The sequence below is a fragment of the Antrostomus carolinensis genome, unplaced genomic scaffold (assembly GCF_000700745.2).
Source record: "Antrostomus carolinensis isolate BGI_N321 unplaced genomic scaffold, ASM70074v2 scaffold9250, whole genome shotgun sequence".
Taxonomy (NCBI): domain Eukaryota; kingdom Metazoa; phylum Chordata; class Aves; order Caprimulgiformes; family Caprimulgidae; genus Antrostomus; species Antrostomus carolinensis.
The window spans coordinates 8,496-24,441 of NW_010289044.1; the positions used below are offsets into that span (position 1 = coordinate 8,496).

Below are 15,946 nucleotides of genomic sequence, written 5' to 3' on the forward strand. Positions count from 1 at the left end.
GCAGGAAGGTGTGCTGTGGAAGGCCCAGTCATATGGTCCATCACCCTTTTCAGTGCAGGATATGTAACTGCTTTGTTCTTGTCGGTGTCCACAATGCAGCAGGAAAAAGTGAAGCAGTTAATAAAAATTTGTGAATAAAACAACAAAAAAAGGCTACAGGAATGGAAGGGCAGGTGTGGGGCGACTGACTGTCCTTTTGATACTCTTGGTTTGAAGCTGTGCAGTATTGGGGTTGCTTTTAGATCGAGTTTTTTGCCCTTTTTGAGTTGAACATTTTGGGACTTTAAACAAAGCTTTCACAGTTTCTGTCCTGTTGTTGAACTTGTGTTTTCCTTTTCTCAGCTGACTTGAAGAAAGACTTGGGTGAATATGTTAAAACTCAGCTTCCCAAAACCACAAAATTGGTCAGAAATGAGAAGCGGGAAGGCTTAATTCGAGGAAGGATGATTGGAGCCTCTCATGCCACAGGTAAACTTTCTTGTTTCTCTCTTCCTTGCATACTTTGACCATATGTTAGTTGAGTGGCTTCTCTTTCTGTAGTGCAGCTCTTTCAGATGTTGAATGTTTGACCTGTCATTGCTTTAGCTCACTGCAGGGGCTCTGCATGTCATGCCATGTTCCAAGCTACACAACTTAGTGCAGGGGAAGAAAGATTTGGCATAATGCTGTCTTAGGTGAGAGACATTTTAGCAATTTAGCATTTTCAGAATAGCAGGGTCTTTGAAATTAGTTAATTGAGTTGATCTTTGACCGTTATATTAACCTGTGTTGCAACAACTACAATAAGTGTCTTCAGCACTACCTGTATAATGCTAATTGGAGACCTTAAGTAACATTTCCTGTGTGTTTAGATCTGTATGATCTCTGTAAAGCTTTCTCCAGTATTTTCTCATAGCTTTACTGAATTAGTCCTCACCTGAGGTTTTTTGTTCCTTGCCTAATGAGAAGGAATCAAGGAGGATTTGGTACTTGCTTATGTGTAAACATAGAGTCGATGTAATAAATCCACCTTTTTATAGTTTGTAATTAACTTGTAGAAAATTTTTGCTGTGTAAGAGGGGGAGATCTTTTTTCAAGTCACCCAAACAGTGACTTGGCAAATTTGGAGCCAAATTTGAGTATCTTAAGCCTTGTCTGAACCATTGATTTGTGTTCGGGTTTTTTGTTTGTTTGTTTTTTCTTCCTATGTAAGTTTGCTTTTGACAAATTGAGTTAATTACTTAGAGTGGGTCAGTGAAATAGTAAAACAAAACCAGTATTTGACAAAATTTAGTGAGGCAGTGTAGAATTTTCCCTATCCTGCCCTGAAAAAATATTGTGTTGGGAACATCTCCCTCTGCACTGGATATTGTGTTTGCAGAATATTTTCTGCACATTTCATGTGAAAACTGTCACTTTAAATTGGCAATCTGCTTCCTTATTAAGGTAAACTCTAATCTGGTTTCTAATTCACCCATCTAATTGTAATGGTTCTCATACAAGCTTTTCTGTTGTTGCAGTGAGTGTTAATTGGGAGGAACTAGGTTTGGTGCTTTATGTGCACTGTGTGCATTTTACCATAATGTGCTTCCCAGTTAAATCCTTTGGCATCTGAGAAAGTGTGTGCTACTTTCTCAAATAATTTTGAGTGGCAGATAAAGTTTCTTAATTGATGTTTACTCATTAGCATTGTAATGGTAACCCAGAGAGAAAATGATGCTTGCACTTTCCAAGCTGTGCTAGGGTTCATTTGAGTTAGTGCAATTTTAAGTCATTTTATTGCTTTTCTGAACTGATAGTCTGGTTTGGGGTTTGTTTTGTTTTGTTTTTCCCCTCAGTCAAATACTGTCTGTTGTTAATGGATAACTTGTTATATTTCTATATTTCTAAGTTTTCTTTAAAGTTCTTTCCCTTCTCTTCCACGTTATTCTAGTGTCACATTTTGTGTTGGAAAAAAATTCAGATGAATTTTAGACAAACTGAATGTGAAGGTCTCTCATGGATGGAACTGTGCTCCCTGACTATGACAGATAATCCTCATGTAAACTGATAGGAATCAAGTGTTGCTTGGTCTGATGCTGGTGGATTTGGCCATGCCCATTTTGGGCATTCATTCTCCTTTTAAACTGATGTGAATCCAGAGTCAATGCCCATTTTTGGGCATTCACTCTCCTTTTAAACCGATGTGAATCCACAATCACTCGAGGGCTAATAAAATGGGGAGGTGCTCTATGTGACTTTACATTCAGGAATTGAAATGCTGTGGCCTGTGTCATGGCTGAATGCAGATTAATTCATCAGAATGACTTAGTTTAAAATCCAGATATTTTAGCTGCTGAAGTGTGATATGAAGCAAGCCCAAGGCGATTGCAGTCAGTGGACAAAAGCAGCTTTGTCATGGAGATAATTCATCCAGGCTGGTATCTGTCAGCTTCCACTATCTCTCTAGTCTCACTCAGGCATGGGAGGTGCTCTGCATCAGGACACACGCACCTCCTGACTCTGAGTGCTGCTCTGGTGATGTGCCATTTAAAGTGCAGTAGCTCTGCTGGACCTGGGTGGAACATTTGATGACTATAGAACCCTGTCAAAGCAATGCCAATGACAGCCCTCTGGAGCCATGCACAGCTAAATGTGAGTAGCCAGGACCTACCTTCTGCCCTTGTGACTGAACTAATCCCTGTGGAGCCTCTGGGTTGTCACTGCTTCTAAGTGCAAATGGTGTTTCCCTTCTGTTACATGGGGACACTGCTGGTACTCTGCTGCCGATACCATGATGTATGTGTTTGTGTGTCATGTTACCATGGATCTCTGTGTTCTGTGTGCTTTGGCCTCTGTAGGGAAATCCTGGACAGTCACTGTGAGGTGAACGAGATGTGGTTACAACCTCTGCTGACTCCCATCAGAGAAGATCGCAGGACCGTGGTGTGCCCTGTGATTGACATAATCAGTGCTGACACGCTCACCTACAGCTCTTCCCCAGTTGTGCGTGGAGGGTTTAACTGGGGCCTGCACTTTAAGTGGGATCTTGTTCCTTTGTCAGAACTGGAAGGACCCGAGGGAGCCACTGCTCCAATCAAGTAAGGTTCCTCCTAAGTGGTGTGAAGCTCTGTGTAACATATGGATGATCAGCACTTCTTAAGCACTATGGAGTATGTCTGGGTGTGCAGTTTTAGAAGCAGATGCTTAACCTGTCAAATATCCAACTTGTTTGTTTTACTTAGAAATAGTTTTGGTTACTAATGTATATTTCAGTTTAATTTCTCTCATGTAATCACGAATTAGATACATCTGTCTTACTAGGTCAAGAAAGCAGGCTTTTAGAGAATGCTTGTACAACAGCAGCTTCTGATAAAGACAAAAGTCTTAAAGAGCTTATGCTGTTCTGTATTTAACCTGTCCAATAATTTAACTTTTGAGCTATGCATTGATGTTTATTTCCAGTCTGTTGATGTGTTTGGTTTAACAATTATTTTGATAAACACCTTTGTGCTAGTAATAGCCTGCTGTCCCACTAATATGGATTCTGTAATTTCTGTGATGAAATGCTAAAGAGTTGATGAATTGGGAAAATACGGTTTTGTGCTGATAGGAAGGTAGTTTCCCAGCTGGTGGGAGAGAACATCAGAGCATATGGTAATTTTCTGTGTGAATAATTTTTTTTGCTTTAGATTTCATTTATATTTTTTCCTCAAATAAGCAATTATTTTGTCATAAAGCTTCCTAAATGAAGACACATGGATGTGAAAACCATCTTTAAAATATGACTTGTCTCTCTGCACAATGTGACAAATGCCCAAAACTGTCTGTTGGAAGCCTGTCTGTATTGTTTTTGCGGTCTGAATTGCTTGAGAGTCGTTCTGAAACAAAAGTCTTGGTAAAGTTTAACACCAGGACTTGAAAGTTACCTTCCTTAATCTTTTAATTGTTGATAGCTGTCTTGCCTGTACTGACAATATGTGGTTCCTACTGGACACATAACTGTTAGAAAATGATGTCAGTAGACACCTTTTTTCAACTGCAGACACATATGGTCCAGACATGAGAACAGAAGCTGTCCCAGTGTGAATCCCTTTGAAGGGTCAGTGGTGGCAGAGCAATGGCAAGAAGCTAATTGTGCTTTTTCTAGTTGCAAGTATTCATCTCGGTACAGAATTCAGGTTTGCAAGGCAGAACATCTTCATCTTTTTTTACAAACTGACTCCTTGCAGAGAATGTGATGCTTTCACCAGATTTGCAAAGTGAATCAGAAATTGGGCAGTCTCCTCTCTCATTCTCTTTTCTTGGACTGTAAATGAAGAGCATTTCACCCTGACGCAAACAGCTCCAGCACAAGGCTCTCTGCTATGGTCTGACAGCTCTGCAGTTTGTCTTTCCACATCTACCATCACAAGATTTGCTCTGAGAAGCCAGGAAACTTCTGAAGTTACTTAACAGTTTAACTGGCTTGCTTGGAAAGTGTCACTGTGACAGTTTCTGTAGCTAGAAGGGAAAGGACAAACTGGGAAAATCTGAATGCGGAACCAGCATAGAAAGTCTTAAAATCCTTATTCAGTTAATAATTCAGTTCTAATAGTTCATCTGGAGCATGCCTGAAGGTTAGTTCTTGCTGTCTTCAACACTGTTGTTGCATTCCTCCAACTTGCTTTTAGGAAAAAACTCCCATGGCAAAGGTAGAAACCTTATAGTTAAAGGGGTGTCTAATAATCCAAAAAGATTACATTTTCTGAGAATGAAAGTGACTTTTTCTACTTGGAGGTCTCTGCCTGCTTTGAAAAAGAAGCTAGAGTAATATTTAACTTTTGAAAATAGCTTTCCATCAAATAGAAAGTCTCGTGTTTTACATTGTAGAGACCTTCATACAATTTTGGTATCAAGGATGGAAAAACTGAGAGGAACCTTTCAACCCAGGTCTTAAAGTGACAGAAACTATAGTAGAAAATTGTGTGAGAACAAGCAAGGAAATCCAGATTGGTTCCGTCACAGGTTTTTTATTAACAAGGATGAGAAAAAGCCTGTTCACAGCCCATTGTACATTCCAACTATTGTATCATATATTTATGTAGTGGTTTTACCCCCTTTTATACTCTTCTAGGGCATCCACATGCTTTGTCGTGCAATAGCAATTCAATCTAGAGATTGTAAAATGGGGATCATATGCAAGTTTTTACAAAATAGAGCAACTTTCTAGTAACACACAGGAAAGGTGCAAAACTGGCAAACCCCAAAGAGAACATCTATGGAAATTTACAAACTGTAAATAACTGACTAATAAAGTGATCATTGCATCAGTGATGAAACAATGCTGCTCCGGGTATTTAAATTCTATCTATGAGACAGTAGCATTTATTTTAGCAGCCTCTTGGCTTGTATAATTTAAATTTGGACCTTGTTTCTCAGTCTGATTTCATATAGGGAAGTACTGTATACTCTGGCTTCTACTCTTCCTGTAGTTCAGTCAAGCCTGGTCTGTATAATTTGCCACTGTAAGAGGGGAAGAACATGTTATTGTGTGCAAGTGTGCACATATGTAGCTTTAGGGTCAATAGCTTGTAGTAAAGACAGATCTAATTAAAGGCAACTCCTGACTGTCACTGTAGAAAACCTGATGGATTCCAAACTTACATAGGGTTTTACTTTTTTTTTTTAAGTAGAGACATAGCCACTTTGTTCTTCTTTGCCTGTCCTTTCCCTTTTCCTCAAGTTTACTATACAAAGTAGTATGGTTTATAGGTATTAGAATAGTGAAAGATCACGAATACCACTTAACAGATTTACTTTTGGAAATGTTTTGACACTAGAAGTGTGATCTGATTATTTCTAGTGTCTGCAGGATTTAAGTTTTAGATCTAAATTTAAGCTCTGGGACTAGTCCATTCAGCTAAAATTATTGTGTTTTGTTTTGGTTTGTTTTTTTTTCCCTCTAAAAGAAAATGATCATATTTCAATATTCCTTTTTAGGTCACCTACTATGGCTGGAGGACTGTTTGCCATGGATCGTGAATACTTTAATGAACTCGGACAGTATGACAGTGGTATGGACATCTGGGGAGGAGAAAATCTGGAGATATCTTTTCGGGTAATCTAGCTTTTATGTGTATTGGAGCATGAACCGCAGTGTCTGGCTGTTTCTCTTCCCTATGTGCAGTTTCTTTAGCGCTGGAATAGCTGTTTGCAAACAGAAATCAGCACGTTTATTCCCAAGAAGGGTCCCTTCAGTGCAGAGTAACTGCCTTTACAATAATCTTCAAGTTAAGTTTTAATGGGAAGATTAAAGAGAATTTTGAGCTTTAGTTTTATATTTGTAGCTTTTTCTTTGCTTGGAGCGAATGGAGCATTTCATAATACCGATAGAGAAGCATACAAAAAGAATAACAATGCAAATGTCTGAAATGAGTCTGTAAGCAATGTCTAATAAGTTGCTTAAAAAGATGTGTGGCTCACAGCAACATTGATAATAAGCAAGCTTATTATATTCCCTTAGACATGTAGGGGGCGTTTCAGACACTTCAGCCTCCTTTGTGAGGGCCTGCAAATATACATTTTTTTTTTTTATAACTAAATTAAGAGTCATGTGGAGGAATCAGCTTGGTTGGGAAAATGATGAGAAAGTTGTAATCAGGAGTTTCAAAAGTGATACTTCATTGGGCTTCCTCTACTTTATCTCATCTTCTCTGTCACTCCCCTGAGAGAAGAACAACTTTTTGTGCTCAATGTCCTGTTTTTACCTCTTCACTTTGGTAAAGTGGATTAATGAACAGGTTTGACAGGAGCCTGCCTTAAAATGAGATGTTATAATGGCAAATATGAAAAGGGGATTAAAAAGTGAAGTTAACATAAAAAAAAAAACCAAACCAACCACCCAAAACCAAACACACAACCCCCAAAACTTTAGAGAAATCTGTCAAATTGGGTCATTAGAGAAATCAAGATTAGAGTTCAAAAATAAGAAGTGTCACTTCATAAATCTGTGTGACTTTAAAGGGGTGTGTACTGAATAAATAAAATATTTCAAATTTTCAGTACAGTATATCATTATTAGATATCTGAGTAGAATTGTACGGAGTGTGAGGAAATTATTGTTGTTACTGTGTAATACACAGTTGCAATAAAAAGGGCTTTGAAAAGTTGGAGCATATTCAGAGAACTTTATAAGGTCTGGAAGCTCTGACTCCCTGGTGGAGAGTTGTAAAGAACTTCAGTCTTTATCTTATCCAGGAGGAGTTTTAAAAGTGACTGGATTACAAACTGCTAATGTGAGAAGATTTTTCTGAGATTGGAGAACATATTAGTTCAATAAAGGACCAATAATGGTGATTTGCTGGAAGCTGAAGTTTAAAAAGATATTTAAAAAAATAAATGGGAGTAGAGTGTAAATGAAATCTGGAGCTGGGGTGCAGTAGAGCTGGATTAAGGCACCTAAATGTAGTATCTGTATATGAACAGTATTTCTGAGTTCCCATGTACTTGACAGAAACAGCTGTGTAAAATACATGCTTATACTTAGTTAAAAAGTTCTCTAGGCTCCCTCGATGATATTGACTGATCTTCATGATCTATCATGGAAATGTGCACCTGTAATTCTCAGGTAGGCAAATGGATTTAGATATCTTAATCTGCAAGTTGAATCTCAGCCCATGTAGTTCAGTGTTTTCTAACAGGTCATTACAGCATAAAATTTTAGGAAGTTTACTCTTTGTTTAGTGAAAGCCACGACGTGCTATGTGGGAAGTGTGATCATATGACAAAAATAATCTTTTCTAACCTGAAGATCTAATAATTTGACTTACCAGAAAGCATGACATGTAGGACAACATTGCTGATGCTTAATCTCATCATTATGTATAAATCCACCTAAGTATCCCTTGAAGAAGGGGAGGAGAGAGTGAGCCTTGTCGGTAAATGTACAGTGAGGTGTGTTCTGCTTTTGTATGGACAGATCTGGATGTGTGGTGGGAGACTTCTGATCATCCCCTGCTCCAGGGTGGGACACATTTTCCGTAAAAGGCGCCCCTATGGCTCCCCAGGGGGACAGGACACTATGGCTCACAACTCACTGAGGCTGGCACATGTGTGGATGGATGAATATAAGGTAAGAGTCAGTTCTAGTCCATGAAATTGTTATTAACTGGCTTGTTTGTCAAAGGACTGTATGACAGTGGGGTTTGTTAGCATCTCCAATGAGGTCTTCCATCTGCAGTCTGATTTCCTAACATTAATTTTGATATGAATTCCCAAATTCTGTAGGACTGTCATTTGGCTTTTGAGGGCTCCAATCTACTCCATGTTACTTCTGCTGCCTGCAGGAGATTGTTTTATGCCTTTTTAATGAAGTAAAAGATGACAAATGAGTTCTTGTAAGCTCTGCATTGCTTTGTGTCCAAATCAGTATTGGGTGGCAGCCATGTACTACTACTATATGCCTTCAGGTAGTTTCTGTGTTGGTGAGACAGGGATTTTGTTGGTTGTTTGCTTTCTGTTTTAATTAGCAGTCTGATTCTTATCCTGAAAGATCAATCAGGATTGACTTCTGGATTCAAGGGCAAGTGAATTCCTTCCTTGTCTTCAGATCTTGGTACTGATGGTTTTAAATGTGGATCAGGTTTTTGTGAAGCCCTGATCTCTGTCCCCATACTTGAGGACATTTTGCCTTGTGAGACCATAAGATATTCTGTGTGGCCAGCTCCTGTGGTCCCTGCGATTTCTATACAGGATATATTTTATTAACTCTATATTTTGTAGATGTTTATGTTTCAAACCCCATCCTTTATCTTGATGTGCAGTCAGTCAGAGGAACCTATTAGGGGTCACTAATTTTTATCTCCACTCTCCATCTCCATAATGCATTGGTAGATTTGATCTATTGCTTTCCCTTTTATTGGAGTCTGGGCACAGTTGTTTTGTGATTAATGATGGCTTTCCCTGAAGCTTGGAATTGATTCTTTGTTATAATTTCCAGCTAATACTGCTTTGTCCAACAAGGACGTAAACTGCTGACTCTAGCAGTCTCTTATCACAGACTTGTGTCCTGAACTTTTCCAGCTGTTTCTAATGTAATTCTCTGATAGTTGCCAGAAAATGTCATTATGACAGGTTTATGTATGAAAAGCAAGCCTGGAAATATTTTTGTAAGTGTAATGCAAATATTTAGGGCCAGTATCATTTACTGAAGTGATTGCATGATGAATAGTACAAAGATAAGACTTAAAAGACCTGTTTTTCAGCAAAGAACAAATGCCACTATTGAATAAAATTGCATAATGGAAGGGAAACAGCAAAATTTTCACAACTGTCAAAAACAAAATGTAAAAGAAGTTCATGTATACCATGGAAATAAATAATGCAGAAAAGGTGGGACACCAAAACTTGAACTTTAGCTGAGAAAGAGTTGGAATAGCAGAGTTACTTTTTTGAAACAGAGCAATTTCTGATAGTGGCACGCAGTCCATCTCCAGACTTCTTCAGAGCTGTGCAACAGTTCAGTGTACTTCCCCTTCCTCTGCTATTAAAACAGCAGTGATGCATCAAGCACATCCAAATGCTCAGAGATCTTGATAAGGGCAGATGTGTAATTTGTCTTGAGGTGATGCTGCCTGTCATCTGAATCAACATTCTGTGTGATTCTGTGATTCTGTGATCTGAATATCAGAGTTTTCAGTAGGTAATTGAAAACTGTCAGAACCACATTATGGTAAGTAAATTCCACATGTCTACTTGAGATTAGTCCCACAAAATACCATTATCTCAGTGCCCTGAAAACTGATTCCTAAATAATATCTAGTAAATGAGTTAATGTGCAAATATAATGTCTTTTCTATGAACCCTGTAAATCTAGCTGGAAATAAAGACTCTACAAAGGGATTTTTCTTCTAGTTTTGGTAAGAGTATTCATGCCACATCGTACATTCATGAATTCCTGTTTGTCCCCATTGTCTCTGTATTAGAGTTGAGCTGGAATCTTAATCCATCCTCACCTATCCAGGTACAATTCTGAGTATAATCATAAATTAGAACATGAAAAAATAACACTGCGGGAGCCTTTCTGGAGGTGATGCAGATGAATGGAAAAACTGGGCTTCACAGAAAGCCCAGACGACAGTTCTGATTCTTCATGTGACTAAATGCATGGTCCCACTGAACTTCACAAGATAGTCCTGTTTATAGGTCTGTTCTGATATGGATTTTTTTTTTCCCCTGGTAACTTGTAAAGCTGGAAGGCTGGAAATTATGCAAGACAAAATACACTTGAACCCAACAACAACAAAAAGAATCAAACTAATTTAAAGAAACCTCCTCCTGATAAGGATGATGATGATATACACGTCTGTTTCTGACCTAATGACTCTAGGGGGATGGCTTTATTGCCAATGGAGTGTAGGGCTGGTTTGTTTCCTCCTCAAGTTGTTATCTAAAAAAGGTCATCAGATTCATGCCCATGAAGTGTCTTCATCAAAAAAAAAAAAGCAGTCTAGAAAGATAAGCTCAGAGATAGGCAAGATAAATCTCACCTCCTGTGGCAAGCTAAACACTGGAATTTCCTAATGCCAGTTTCAAACCTAAGGGTTGAAAGCACTAGCAAAATGGAATGAAACTTTGGGAGTTCTGCAAAGATGAAAAAGTTGGAAATCAATAATCTGAAATTCTTCTCCCCCTGCCCCCAACCTGTTTCTCTTCTATACAGGAGCAGTATTTTGCTTTGAGACCTGAGCTAAGGATGAGGAACTATGGAAATATTACTGACCGTGTAGAATTGAGAAAAAGATTGAACTGCAAGTCATTTAAGTGGTATTTAGATAATATCTATCCTGAGATGCAAATATCTGGGCCCAATGCCAAAGCTCCGCAGCCAGTTTTTATTAATAGAGCACAGAAACGACCGAAAATAATCCAACGTGGAAGGGTAAGATAAACTTTCTTAAAAATATAGAGTTTTGGGGAGTTTTTTTATTATTTTGAGATTCTTTCTGAAGGATTTGCTGAAATACAAGAAAAATAGTCTGTTTCCATAGAGCAGAGAGTTTTAGTTTTGCAACAAGCTGTCTTGAAAATAACAGAATTTGTGTCTTCAGACAAAAGCAAATCAGTTTCACTCTGATCTACATTTTGAGTCATCTTCAGGCGAGATACTATTCAGTGAAGTTTCTTACCTCAAAGCTCTGAGTTACAAAGTTTTGATGTCTTTAGAGTGTGCCTTCATGGCTGTTGGTTCTGAAGATGGATTTGGATAGAGAGAAATTTGGCCTCAAATATTCATGCTCTGTTGGTTCATGATAAGAGTACAATGTAATTGGTTTCCAAACTCATTGCTTTTACTGGATAATTTTCTGCAAAGATGAATATTTGCATCTGAGACTGATGGCTTTTCTAGTCTTGACTGTTAAATAATGAACAAAAAATGAGTTTTGCTCCTTTTTTCTTCAAAGTAGAAGTGATGAGATATATTTTTATGTGTATTCATGAGGAAATAATGATTAATCTCATGCCTTGGCTCTAACACCTATGTTTGTGTGCAGGCAAAGCCAGCACACAGTTATATCTGTTCTCTCCAGTGCCAAATTTGTCTGATGTGTGCTTTTTACACTTCCCAAAAGTAATGGATAACTTCAAACCCAGGAAACTTTCTCAAACTAAATGAACTATTTTATGTGCACATGGGTTATGGTTAGTAGATTCCTTTCTAGCTCAGTAACTGGAAGCATTAAATAGGGATGTTGCCCTCTCCACAAGGTAGCACAGTCTGCAGTAGCTGTTGACAGTTGTTGACCCTGCAAGTAGATTCAAGCTGGAGGATCTGAGTTCATGCAGAACCTATTGACATCATTCGATTTTTGCTTGGAAGCAGCTATCTGGGAATCTACAATTTGTGCAGTGTTTTTATAATTGTCTCCCAGCCAAGCTGTAAAGTTACTTATTAGGGCAAACATGCATAGTTTCCCTGGATGAAACTGATACAATGGGCTGATTCCCCAAGTTTAATGGTGTTATTCCCCTAATCAGACCTTGGGTTTTGTTTTTTTTCTTTATTACTCCATTAAATTTAATAGCTTTCTGCTTTCATCCAGACAGAAGTTTAACTATGGAATTGCTGATGTGGGGGAGGCTACTGAGGGATCTGAATCCCTCAACAACACTTAAGGGGAAACCTTCCTAGCAATCATTTCCCATGGTTTAATTTGGAGAAAAAGTTTGTGCACCCTTTAAGAAAGGGGAGACAAGACACAGAAAAATGCAGTTCCTTGGCTTGGTTCTCCAGGGTTCAAGAATTATACCCAGCATTGTATGAGAGAGTCAGCTTTGGCTCTGATGGTTGTATAAACTATTTCCAGATGCCTACAAGGAACAGAGCGATCAGCCAATGTCACCACTGCATGCCAGACTCTTTAGGGTTCGGGATGAATCACTCCAAATCCCAGTTTATTCTCCAAAACTAATTGGGCCAGAGATAAGTGCTGGTTTGACAGCTGGGGGGAACTATAATGATCACAAATTGTGATAGTTCTGAACAGTGTTATCAAATGCTTATCATCATGGCCAATAAAAACAAGGACAAAAATCATATAAAACTTGTAGCTGTATGGTTTGAAAGCCTTCTGTTGAGTGAGGAATGATGAAAATGAGATCCCTCCTAGAAGTCTCTGGGGTGTGAGGAAATCTTACTTAGAAGGTTTTGTGTAATTTGTTTCAGATGTGAAGTAGGGAACAGGAGAAACATGGTGCACTTGAGGGGGCTGTTGATGTGCCTTGGGACAACTATTTCCAGAAATGGAATTTAGTGAAGAGTATGATTTGGTATTTGCACCCTCTAATTTTTGCTATCATGTGATGGAGCAGTCCTTTCTTTTTGTTACTGGGAGTGTATTCTGGTTTCTAAAAACCTGTAGAATAGCTACAAATGCCAAGACAGCTCTGTATGTCTTCATAATAAAATGCAGCTAGCTAATTAATCACCCTGGCCTTGAGTTCAGGACAGCAAATTCTTTTTTCCTCTACATTCAGCTCCAGATTGGAAATAATTACTTTGAATGTGGATGCCAGCTCTGGGGCCCTGCCATCTCCCACACAGGCACACGGCCAGTGACTGTCAAGTGCACTCCCATGCGCTTGGTACGGAGCAAAGGCCCTTTGCTGTGAGGAAGGAAATGGCAGAGTTGTGGCCATCGCTAGAATAATTGCCTTTCTCCTTCGTATCCTTGGCTGTGGAGGCAGTGATCACCCACCACACTGGGGGAAGAAAAATAATCAGGCTGAAAAGAAGTCTTCTGCTGACCACCAGTTAATTTAGGGCATGTGTGTAATTTAAAGCTGGAATAGAGGTGTTTTGTCTCGCTGAGTGACTCCATGGGGTTACATACATCAACATCTTAATGATTCTTGATTGTTGGAATAGGACAACCTAGTCATCAGGCTCTGCAGAAAATCTCTTGGGTGACTTTTAGGTTGGGCATCATTGCCAAGACCAGGAGAGACTGCTGACTTGCTGGGAACCTCCTTGTTTGCTTTGATGGTATATGCTTACAGTTTTACATCCCAGGACAGGCTCCTCACCTGAATCTAGTCCCCTGATAAATTACTCCAAATCAGATGAGGCAGTGCATTTGAATGGGAACGAGCATTTGGGTGTCTGTAAAATCTTCCCTTCTTCCCTGATCTGTTATTAAAATAACTTAGCTGGTAACTAAGGTAACTTTTATGTTACCTGAACACTCTTAAAATTCAATTTGCAAACAGCATAAGTCTCAGAAGTTGCTTATATTTGTGTAATTCCCTCTTTTTCAAAGAGGGGGTCCTGCTTCATGAAGAGAGGCTGTGGGATGAGACTTGTGTTTTAAGCTAAATTGTAGTAAAATGTAGTTAATACAGTACAGTTGATATTCTTGAGATAGTGACTGCCTGAGACCTGAGACTTTGATGGAGAGTGAAGAGGAGAAAGAAACTGGGCAGAGAGTATGGCCAGCACGTGCTGAGTCATGTTGCCTGTACTGCACTTGTACACAGAAGGAAGGTCTGATGTAATTAGAAAGCAAAATGGAACTATGTACTGCTGTTTTTTCTCCAAATTATCTGAAAAAACAAAATGGTATTTTAAAAGGGAAGGAGGTTTGGTTTTTTTTAATTGTGGGCTGGTTGTGGGGTTTTTTTGTTGGTGGGTTGTTTGCTGTGGGTTTTCTTTGTTTGTTTTTTGTTGGGTTTTTTTTGTGAACACACTGACTCCTAGGGCTTCCAAAGCATTACTGTATGTTCCTTTTGGTATGTGATGTTTGTTGTTTACTCTGTCCATCAAATTGTTTTCTTTTCATAGTTGTATCATCTTCAAACCAACAAATGCCTGGTTGCCCAGGGCCACCCAAGTCAGAAAGGAGGCCTGGTAGTGGTTCGGGAATGTGACTACAACGATCAAAACCAGGTAAGATATTCCTAATTCTATTGAATACTGATTCACATCTTACAAATTGCTGATACGTTTTCCTGCTGGCAAAGTGCCCTAGTATAACATTTCTGTACCTACTGATGCTGAGTGTTGGATTTTATAATCTTTATGGCATGGATCTGGTATGTGGCTGAAGACTTATCCTTAAGTGGCTCCTGACAAGTTCATAATTCACTGTTTGACACTGTAGAATTTGAAGCTCTTTCAGTCAGTTCCTCATACCAGGATTTAAGGCAGCCTTTTCCTGGCCTGCTGTTCTCTGTGTACTGTACAACAAGTCCCCTGCTGCTGGAGTGGCTGTAGTTTGGGGTGAATGAATGATTTGTTGTTATCTTCAAATAGAGGGAATTATAAGGAATTTAAAAAATTCCTTGGGTATAGGTGAGGTTTAGTTGGGGATGGATGTAAAAATCTAGTGAGAATTTTTATATGAAGCCTTTGCTATTACACTTCTTTCAGGCAACAGAAATTCAGGACTTGGATAAACAATCTCCAGGGTAGAGAGATCTTCACCTAATGCCATAAGGACTTTTACATAGTGAAGAACTACATTGAGAACATTGTGATTTAGGGGCCAATGGGACCTAAGTCTAAAAAACTAGATGACATCTAAAGAGAAAATTAATCAAAAACTACATAAATGCAGCGTGGGATGTAATTCAGTGTAGCTTTACCAAAAGTGGGTTGTGCTAGACCAACTTGATACTTTATGAAATGGGCTGTAGTTTTCAGGATATGGAAACTGCAGCTGTAGAAGCAGGATGATTTGCAATAGTCCCAAACGAAAAGTTACATGTTTTGGTAACTAATGGGGCTTTCTGCCTCCTACCTGTGGTCTCACCGCTTGACTGTGACACAGGGAGACAGTGTGAAAAGTGTTAGTGTCTAGATGAGTGTGACTGGCTGTAGAGTCATGGTCTCCAGTTGCTACTTAAACAGGACCAAACAATACATCCCTGCACTGTGTCTGTGGAATACTGAGTAATCATCTCTATTACCAAATTGGAGGTCCCTGTTTTAAAGGTGGATGAATTTAAGCTGGAATGGGATTCAGAGTTCTCCTGAAAGAAAGTCAAGAAAGTCAGCAAGTCTCACTGCCTGCGTAAACATCGTAGTGGCTGATTGGCACCAGTGGTTGTACATTTACAGTGCCAGAGCTGGTACACTGTTCTCTGAGCCATTCAGTCTGTGAGAAAGCAGCAACGACTTCCAGTGGCTGATGTCCACAGGAAGAACAGATGGGTCCTCGCAGTTACTGCAGTGTTTCTAACAGTGAACTGCCACATGGCTGGAGGAGGAAGTCTGTTGTTTTTCCTTATCAAAACCTTTTCCTGATTTTTTTTTTTAATTTTTTTCTCCTCAAGACAGATTTCAGTTAGCCTTTTGGTGTTGAGGAAGACAAATTAATGCTCAGGTTGTTGATCTTTGTCTTCTGTTCTCATTAATCTAGTCTACTAGGGGTAAATTAAGCAATTAGTTATTGTAAAAAAACCTGTCTGTGCTCTCTTCTTTCACAGTGATTTTGTTCTCTAACCAAGT

The 15,946-nt window shown here is 39.0% G+C and overlaps 1 protein-coding gene across 1 annotated transcript in view; it reads left to right on the plus strand.

Moving 5' to 3' along the window:
- GALNT11 (polypeptide N-acetylgalactosaminyltransferase 11) overlaps positions 1-14,383 on the plus strand; it is a gene marked incomplete at its 3' end in the record, with an annotated part of 20,904 nt that extends 6,521 nt beyond the window's left edge. Inside the window, exons 3-8 of the mRNA XM_010168770.2 lie at positions 343-483; positions 2,825-3,059; positions 5,941-6,058; positions 7,919-8,071; positions 10,661-10,879; positions 14,279-14,383. Coding sequence (XP_010167072.2) covers positions 343-483; positions 2,825-3,059; positions 5,941-6,058; positions 7,919-8,071; positions 10,661-10,879; positions 14,279-14,383 — 971 coding nt within the window. The remainder of the gene's footprint in view (positions 1-342; positions 484-2,824; positions 3,060-5,940; positions 6,059-7,918; positions 8,072-10,660; positions 10,880-14,278) is intronic.
- Between the last annotated feature and the right edge of the window lie 1,563 nt (positions 14,384-15,946).